The sequence below is a fragment of the Poromitra crassiceps genome (assembly GCF_964638095.1).
Source record: "Poromitra crassiceps genome assembly, chromosome: 7".
NCBI lineage: Eukaryota > Metazoa > Chordata > Actinopteri > Beryciformes > Melamphaidae > Poromitra > Poromitra crassiceps.
The window spans coordinates 8,353,613-8,362,683 of record NC_139628.1 but is presented as its reverse complement, the minus strand read 5'-3'; the positions used below and the strand labels follow the sequence as shown (position 1 = coordinate 8,362,683).

General features: G+C 42.4%; 1 protein-coding gene and 1 long non-coding RNA gene across 2 annotated transcripts; one reads left to right on the top strand and one right to left on the bottom strand.

Moving 5' to 3' along the window:
* Positions 1-399: 399 nt before the first annotated feature.
* On the top strand, positions 400-2,236 carry LOC310780320. The gene is made up of 3 exons (XR_014552919.1): positions 400-1,275; positions 1,662-1,797; positions 1,920-2,236. It is a non-coding gene; the product is annotated as an uncharacterized lncRNA (long non-coding RNA).
* A 973-nt stretch (positions 2,237-3,209) lies between these two features.
* Positions 3,210-6,390, bottom strand: LOC310779769 (uncharacterized protein). The gene is made up of 4 exons (XM_083640262.1): positions 6,038-6,390; positions 4,648-4,842; positions 4,476-4,555; positions 3,210-4,318 (listed from the first exon to the last, which is right to left on the bottom strand). Exons 2-4 carry the CDS (start codon positions 4,807-4,809, stop codon positions 3,361-3,363), a joined length of 1,200 nt encoding a protein of 399 aa, XP_083496388.1. The 5' UTR covers positions 4,810-4,842; positions 6,038-6,390; the 3' UTR covers positions 3,210-3,360.
* Positions 6,391-9,071: the final 2,681 nt, after the last annotated feature.

The following is a 9,071-nucleotide window of genomic DNA, read 5'->3' as shown; positions in this document are numbered from 1 at the left end:
GATGGAGCTCCGGTGAGCTCTCTCCGACCGATCCCACCTGTTGAGAAAAGGCTGGTGGCCAGTGAAATGCTCTCACACAATGCTCCTTTGCTAACCCTCTGCCCCCGACACAACACCTTCTGGTTAAATGGAGACTTACAGCGCGTAGCAAATCAAGCTTAACCCATTGATACCTGATGCAGCATGTGCGTGTATATCCCTCATTTGTGTGTGTATCCCTTAAAGACCTCAAACCGTGTGACGCGGTCTTAAAGGGATACACACACAAATGCTGCATCAGGTATCAATGGGTTAATAGGCTAGTTGCACAAGTGATTAGACGAACTTCCGGTTTTCTTGCCAATCGGCGAGCCAGTTTCCGCTTTATCGGCTTCCTCTCCTTACCGGCCCGGTCGCTGTGCTAGTCGCTGTGTTTATCAAACTTATCTCTAACTATCTGGTTTTTCGACACTATTTCTGGAACTGATTACTGAATTTGGATTACGGACTTGGCTGAATGGATATTTGATTTGACCGCTGCCTGGACACGGACACGAATTTAATGATTGCGGACTTGTATGACGTTTAAGCTGGCTAAACTAACCTAACGTTAGCTAACGAACCCTTAGCTAGAAGCTAGCAAAACACTGAGAACCCCGAATGACAATAACAAGACAAGATGAGTGCTGTGAGGAAAAAGAAATATAATGTACGAGATGTGCACAAGTTACAAAGAGGTATGGGTGGCTCTAATGATCACTGCTGTGTGCCACTTTGCTCAGCTTCAAGTCGCTATAACCGTATGATGAGCTTCCACTGCTTCCCAAAAAACACAAACCTTCGTGCACGGTGGATACAGAAAATCAGGAGGATGGGATTTTCAGTGACCAAACACACAAAGGTATGCAGCCGACATTTCGAGGATAATCAAATCACCACTACTGCTAAGGGTAGACGGATATTAGAAGCAAGCTCCGTCCCATTATTGTTTGAGTGGAACAACTACACCAACAAGACACGAGCTGGTGTTTGGGAACGCCGACCTCGACCGTCAAGTCCGGGACCATGTCCGGAGCCTGTGCCGGATCCTGAGGAGGACATTCAACAAACAGTACCGATGGTTCTGGACCACGACTATGGTGCCAACCGTACCATATGTGTCGACCGGGAGCAGTATGAAGGGATGATGAGGGAAATCGAGGCGCTCAGACAGGAGCTCCAAACATATCATCTACAAAACACTTTTGGACTCCAGCGATTTGCTTCCTCCCCAGAAGACATCCGATTTTACACCAGGTAAGACATCTAGCATTAGTCTAAAATAAACCCATCAAGCTAATAAATAAATAATGGTATAGTTGTAAGATCAAAATGAAGCAGTTTTATTTTAAGTCCAAAATCACACCAAGGTGTGTCTCAATATACTTTCCGACGAATAACAGAATGAATAATACAATGAACATAACAAAAACAAAGTTAATACATCTAGTCTAAATGATTACATCAATGACTGCCCTCTCAGGCCCATGCATACTGTATAATTGTGTATTTCTTGTCTTTGTGTTAAATATTGTAAATGTTAATATTTTGTCTGTTTTAGTGTATTGCTTTTTCTCTCTCTGGCTAATTAATATGTATTGATGCTTGACTTGCTTTTGTTATTATGTTTTGTTCTTTTGAAGATTCCCAACATACAATCATCTGATGGCATTTTGGAACCTGATCGAGGCAGCAACAGCCAAAATAGTTAGGGTCACCAGAGCAAGGAAAGCCGATGTCACTAGCACGACAACTGAAAGCCCTTTAACCAGACCAACTGTAAGTACACACACACACACACACACACACACACACACACACACACACACACACACAAAGTATGGGGCATGAAGAGGATACTTTTAAACAACTAACAGCTCATTAAACTTTTTTCCCTCCAGAAACTGTTGCCGATAGATGAGCTCTTCCTTTTCCTGACATACCTGTCCACCGGATGTACCCAGAGGGAGCTTGGCCATAGATTTAACATCCACCGAGCGACAGTCAGCCGAATCATTGTAACCTGGGCCAACTTCCTCTACAGCTTACTGGGCTCCATCTGTATCTGGATGTCACCTGCAGCTGTGAAGGCCACAAGGCCACGTGATTTTGACGGCAGCTACAGCAACACACACATAGTTCTTGATTGCACAGAGCTATGGTGTCAAACACCTTCATCCCTCCTCCTTCAGAGTGAAGTCTTCTCCACCTACAAGTCCCACTGCACCTTCAAGGCCATGGTGGGCATGCCCCCTCATGGAGCCCTGACTTTTGTGTCACCACTCTTTGAGGGTTCCATGAGTGACAAGGAGGTGTTTCGTCAGTCAGGTATTACATCACTCTTAACACCTGACATGGCCGTCATGGTTGACAAGGGATTCTTGGTGGATGACCTTGTGCCTGGGAGTGTTCATCGTCCTGCCTTCCTCTCCAAGAGGACCCAAATGCCAGAGGTGGATGTTCTGAAGACGCAGTCCATTGCCCGTTTGAGAGTCCACGTGGAGAGGTTGATCAGAAGAGTAAAAGAGAACAAACTCTTTGAGACCACTATCCCTCTCTCTATATCAGGGAGCATAAATCAAATATTCACAGTCGCATGTCTCCTCTCAAATTACCAAAATGGACCCCTGGTCAAGAAATGGAGATGTGAAAATTGAAAATTGTAGCCATAACTACCTCTTCTGAGGAACTTGATATGAACTATTCAGTGTTCAATGTACACTTTTCCACCCGACAGCAGCTAAATTCCTTGTAGTTTTAATTGGTAAATAAATTGTCTGATAAAAATGTATTTTGAGTGTTTGACAATTTAAAGGTGCAAGATAATAAAATCACAATCATATTAAGTTACAGTGGTCATTGTTAAGTTGTACAGTTGTCAAAAAGGGTCAATTCCCACAACATTCTGAAACTTTTTTGCCCTTACCTGGATACCAGGAGTGTTGTCTATTCATCCAGATAATTTTGGTGTGATTTGCCTATCTGATTTCACTCAAACAATTTAAAAAAAAACTTGTCAATTTGTCAGTTTTTATCAGAAAAACGAAGCAAATTACACCAAAATAATCGGGATGGATAGCATTCTGGTTAAGGGGGATTTTATTTTTTGTGAACTGCCCCATACAGCTATAATTGTTAAAATTGTGAACTTTGGTTAACTGTATTAAAATAAAAACAGCAGGAGTCACTCAGCCAATTTACACTTTTATTGTGTTAACATGGTGGGAAGGCAGTGTTATTAATCATGAAAGCATTTCCCATTAATAGTGAAAGTAAGATGATTGATGCTCAACACATTTGATTTGCATAGTGTACAATATTTGATGTCTCAATCTTGAAACCTTACAGGCATTTCTGCATGTAGACATGGAAATAAAACCTGTCTACTTTCTCTCTGATCACCTCCAACATATCACTGTCCCTGTATATTCGTTGAATTAGTATGTCTTCTTCAGCTGAAACCACAAAATCACACCAATCCATTCCAGTTATTAGCATCTGCCCCTGCACTTGTGAGTAGTAAGCATGCGTTTGTTTTAGCTCCAATTTCCCCAAATTCATTTTGAGATACGGGCAGTCAACATAGCTCTTAACGTTTGGGCACTTCATCTCAATCAGACCAAACTGACATGGCTCTGAAGGGTCAAAGATCAACCCATCTGGAGATGCCCCCAGCCAAGGAGCATCGGGGTGGATTACAAATCCACAGGGGTAGTGGTTGACTCTCTTTAGCTGGCAATACTCCCAGATAGCATCTGCTTCCATTTCGAGCCCCCTCTTCATAGCTGCCGTCTGACGGGTCCCTTGCAGTATCCGGTTAGCCAGACCTTCCTCAGAGTTCTCTCTAACTTGACAGATCTCCCTGAAACGTGAGGCAGTCAGTCTAGGCCTCCTTAGGCGATGCCAGTCAGCACATGAACTTTGTGCTCTGGTAGCACACTCAAATTTCTGTGCCATAACCCAGGTGACCTCAAGACACTTAAGGTGTAGCTGTTGTGCTTCAGTACATACAAACATGGAACTGGATGGCTGCAGTCGGTAATTCTGAAGAGGCAGAGATGGAGGTGGTGGGGCAGCATGGAAGGACAGGTCTCTCTTTGCCGTCGCTTGTTGTTGGTAGGACAAAGGACTACCGACTTGAACCTTGCCAAGGGCAGAGTCAACTAGAGGAACTTCACAGCTGATGCCCATGCTGCAAATCATCGGCGCCTCAGCTGCGGAGAAATCCTTATACACCTCTGTCACCCGAAAGACGGAAAGATCAGGCAAGTCCCCACTGAGGCCTTTGTAGAGTGTGCTCCTGTGTGGAACATAAAGGTTATATAAGTGGCGTATGCATATTTCCATTCAAACATTCATGTAGCATATTGCAATACAGTAAATCTATCATCACTGATGACATCATTTCTAGTTGAGTGACATCACTTCTGGGGAAAAAAGAGAGATAGATATTTTACCTCACACCCTCTGTTGTTGCTCTGCACTTTGGCTTAGCAGACAGCACAGTCATTTTATCCACAGGGCCTGGCTTTATACCCTATTAAGGTAGGGAGGATATAGATTAGAAAATATCACCAACAGGTGTATAATTATAGTGCAACAGGTTAATATGCATTTTTCTTGACTTGCCAAAGTTCTGGGCTTGTGCCATTGTTGTTCTCCCTCGGTACAGCTGAGCACAGGGGGGACCACTGGCACCTTAAGCTGGGAGTAATGTGCCGACTGGAACAGCAAAGCAACACAGTGGTTGCAGAAAGCTGTTCCCGCCACACATGTGCAACTGTGATGCATCAGCTCCACAGGACTGGAATCTTTCAATACCACCTGCAAAAAGTCACATGTCATAGTAAATACTTATTTCTCTTAGCTTGTTTCATTGTTTGACCATTCCTTTAGGATGCAATCTTGGTTTTTAAATAATATATATTTCTAATATTATTCATCTATTATCACAGACCAAATGTTATGTACTTCGATATGTTAAGAGCATGTTGTATAAGTCAAATGCACTAGATTGTTTATTTGACTCATGATAGCCTTGTACTTTTAACACCAGATTGCACCTAAATGAATGGCTGAGTAAAACCAGGGGCGTAGTGGAGGCTAAACACAAGTAAACACAGTTTACCCTCCTCTTTGAAATGAGGCAGATAGTTTACTCACCTATTTGCAGATCACCTGTATCAATTGCAGAGGGGAAACAAGGTGGATAAACTACTCACTATTGATAGTTTACTCACCTCTGTATTTACCACTACACCCCTGGCTAAAACATAGCTTATATACCACGACCAAGTGGTACAAAAACACATGCAAAATTATCTGATGAACAAAACGAACAGATTAACCCAGGTTCTGGGGATCAGCTAGGTCAATGTATCTGCCTACTCTAGCCACTCTTTTGAGCGTTCCATTACTAGTTACGTTGTATTACAACACTAGCTGAATCCCCAGAAACAACAGGAACACTGGGTTATTAAAGTAACATGCATATCGCATATAGCTTCACCATACACTCAAACTGTGTGGCTTCTCAGATTTCCTCATGGATCTGTGGCACAATGCCCTGATAATCATTTCACCTGTGCTCTGATCTTTGTTTGAAACTGAGAGAGGGGGGAGGTTAGTAGTTAGTACAACAACTAACAATGTCAACATTAATAAAAACAAGCTAACATCGTAAACAAACGTAATCTGAAAAAAATATTAAAACCCATCATTATTGACCAAAATCATCTTATGACATCGCTGTTGTGACATCATTCTAAAATGGATCCTGCCAATCTTGAACATATCCCAGGCTATGATAATCCCCCCAAGAGAAATCCAGTTTGCCTTTATGGGAAGGAAAATAATTCACTTTTTGTGTTTTCTACTGTACTTTTTACTGTACACTGGCATTTGAGGGGTTAAAATTCTGAGTAGGTATGACATGTTGGTATGAGGTATTAGGATGAAGTTAACAAACGTAACAAAAGCAAAGCATCAGCAAGGCAGCTTGAATCTAAACACTACTTACCCTCGTAGTTGTGGAGATAACTCGATATGTATAACTTGAATCCCTTCTCTCGCTTGCTTATGGGAGCGGGGGAACAGGCATTAACGATACGATGGACATCGTTTACGTTTATTTTAGGCAGATCTTGGAGACATCTCGTAAAAATTGGCATTTTTTAAGCAATTCGGTGGTAGAGAAGATGTTCGTTCTAAACCTATGGTTCCAACACTGTTAGCTTTAAACTAACGTTAACGTTAGCTTTAGCTAACGTAATAGCATATTAAGCTTCATACAAGTCCGCAATCCGTAAAAATTCAAGTCCGTGTCCAGGCGGCGGCCTAATCAAATATCAATTCAGCCAAGTCCGTCATAAAAATTCAGTAATGAGTTCCAGAAATAGTGTATAAAAACCAGATAGTCAGAGATAAGTTACATACACACAGTGACCGGGCTAAAGCGGAAGCTTGCGAGCCGATTTGACTGCAACCGGAAGTTTGTCTAATCACTTGTGCACAGAGCCTATTGTTTCCAGGTGTGAAGTGAGATTTTTTTCCTTTGGCCAGGATGACATGCCCCGAACTCATTTGATCGGTCGCCGCAACTGCTTTTTCCTGAAAATGTGCGGCAAGTAAAAAAGATATGTTTAAGATTTGGCTTTTCTTATTTAACCACGACCATACCCTAACCCTAACCAATTTGTTTTACTTGCCTAGCCCCAATGTTTTAAAATAAGGAAAATCCTTGTTAAAAATGTGTGTGGTTTGACCAGTAATCGAACGCCCAGTCACTCGGATTGGAAGGCAAGCACCTTACCAAGACATAAGCCCAACCTGAACTGAACTTTTTTCACCCCCTAAACCTAAATCTTATATATATATTTATTTTACTTGCCGCATGTTTTCAGGAAGAAGCCGTTGCGGCGACCAATCAAATGTGTTTGGGGCTTGGTCATCCATAGTGCTGGTGGCTTTCTCATAGAAAGGCTTCAAGGCTTCATACAGCCCACTTGTGGCAAAACTACAGAAAAGGCAGTATGAGGAGACTGACAGTGGCCTACAATGACAGCATGAGGCTGCTGCTCAAAGCCCCAAGAAGCTGTAGTGCCAGTCAAATGTTTGTTAACTCATTCATGGCCAGTTTAGGACTGCCAATATTTAGCTCAGGCCAAAGATTTTCATAATTGTTGGTCATCTTTCAAGACCCACAGTAAATTATCTATTAGCACCAAAGTGATTTGCAATACCTCAAAATGAAGATGTACGTCTCTGGGTTCACCAGGAAAAAAAAAGTGAGCTTTTAGCATGTTCTATACTCTACTTATAGCCATTTATATACACCCTGTTTTCACCAAAAAGGTCTCTCTGAGAAGAGAAATAGGAGAAAAGTGCATTTTTGTAAAGCACACAATCTCAGGCAGAACTCGCTCTCAATTCTTTTATTTTGAACTGTATTGACATCAGACATGTAAATATTATTCGTTATGACACAAATGACAAAAAATAAATAAATATATATATATATATATATATACATGAAGTGCTTTTTTTACATTCAACAATACAGTTTACTCAGTGTGAGTGAGTGTGCAGACAGACAGACAGACAGACAGACAGACAGACAGACAGACAGACAGACAGACACACAGACAGACAGACAGACACACACACACACACACACACACACTGTAACAAGCTTGGGGGTGTTGTGTAGCTTGTTAGCCTCCTGGATAGCTAGCTAACGTGACAGACTCAAACCACGGCAGTTGTGGGATTTGCGCACAGACTGTTTATTACTTGTCGACCATATTAAGCCTGGTCTCTACGGCACTACTTGTCTACACACATGTAGAAGTTAGACAGAGAAGCTAGTTCACACACGCCAAGTCTTGTAACAGAGAATAGTCTTGCGTGGAGGCAGACTGGAGAAGAGGAAGGACGTAAAGTAGGTTGTCGTAAAGACAATACAATAACACGGAGCGCCACACAGTGGACCAACATGTAATTGCACCCAAAGTGACTGTTACATATTCCCCCCCGGTGAAACAAAGGCTGACCCCAGCCGCACACAACTGAGGAAAGACACTACTTTTCCAATATCCACACATAGACTATAAGAAAAGCTCTCTCAATCACACAGGGAAAAACATAAACCTCCCTAACACCGTTACACATGTCAGCATATAGAGAAATTCACAACCCAAAAACAAAACAAGAAACGCTCCAGCAGCAAGTCTAAACGTACAGCACAAAATCCCTTTTTTTCTTTTTTCTTCGTAAATGAACTTTAACAACACCAAAATGTGTTACTGAACAGTCAACCCATCCAAAAACTTGAATGATGCAGAAAACAAAAATACCTCTTAGGCAGATCAATGAAACCAAAATATGCACCATACATTTACACAAAGGGTTACATCATCTTTTTTTTTTTTTTTTTTTTTTTTTACATAGCACTTCCACTTGTGCACTTTCAACAGAAACCTCTACTTCAGGTCAAGCTTGTCAGTATGGTAACGGTTCGTCCATCTGTCCTCTGACCAACCAGAAGTGACTCTGGGGAAGCGTCTTGGTCTCAAGTCATAGTGTGCACCACCAAGGTCAGTCTCAGTCACAGGAGTGTCTCCGTCAGTGCCGTCAGGCTCACAGTCCATTTCCTCTGTCATGTCTGGGATACTTTCACAGTTCATGTAAACATCAGGGACATGGCTCGATCCTTCATCCGCGGAAACGTCCAGATCCACAGACCTGGGCTCCTCTTGTTCCGTGGCCACAGAAACAGGGCGCCTGCTGGAAGAAGTTGTACTCCACGTATGGAAAGGTTGCATGTTCACTACATGGAAGACTCCAGCATCCTGGCCAGTATCCACACGTGTGAGCCTGTAGTTGACATCACTTAACTTCTGTGTGACACGCAAGGGGCCTGTGAACAGTGGGGCCAACTTAGCTGTGAAGTTAGCTAAGGCATCTGACCTTGGGTGAGACTTTACCCTGACAAGATCACCGACTTTGTATGCCACTTCTCTACGTCTCAGGTCATAATAGCGCTTTTGACGTTC

What these genes read in the sequence shown, in the direction of transcription:
- LOC310779769 (XM_083640262.1), bottom strand. Translation starts at nt 4,809, where the DNA reads ATGCATCACAGTTGCACATGTGTGGCGGGAACAGCTTTCTGCAACCAC. An exon ending in GGCACAAGCCCAGAACTTTG is followed by an intron (nt 4,556 to 4,647) that starts GCAAGTCAAGAA and finishes CTACCTTAATAG; the next exon opens with GGTATAAAGCCAGGCCCTGT. An exon ending in GCAACAACAGAGGGTGTGAG is followed by an intron (nt 4,319 to 4,475) that starts GTAAAATATCTA and finishes TGTTCCACACAG; the next exon opens with GAGCACACTCTACAAAGGCC.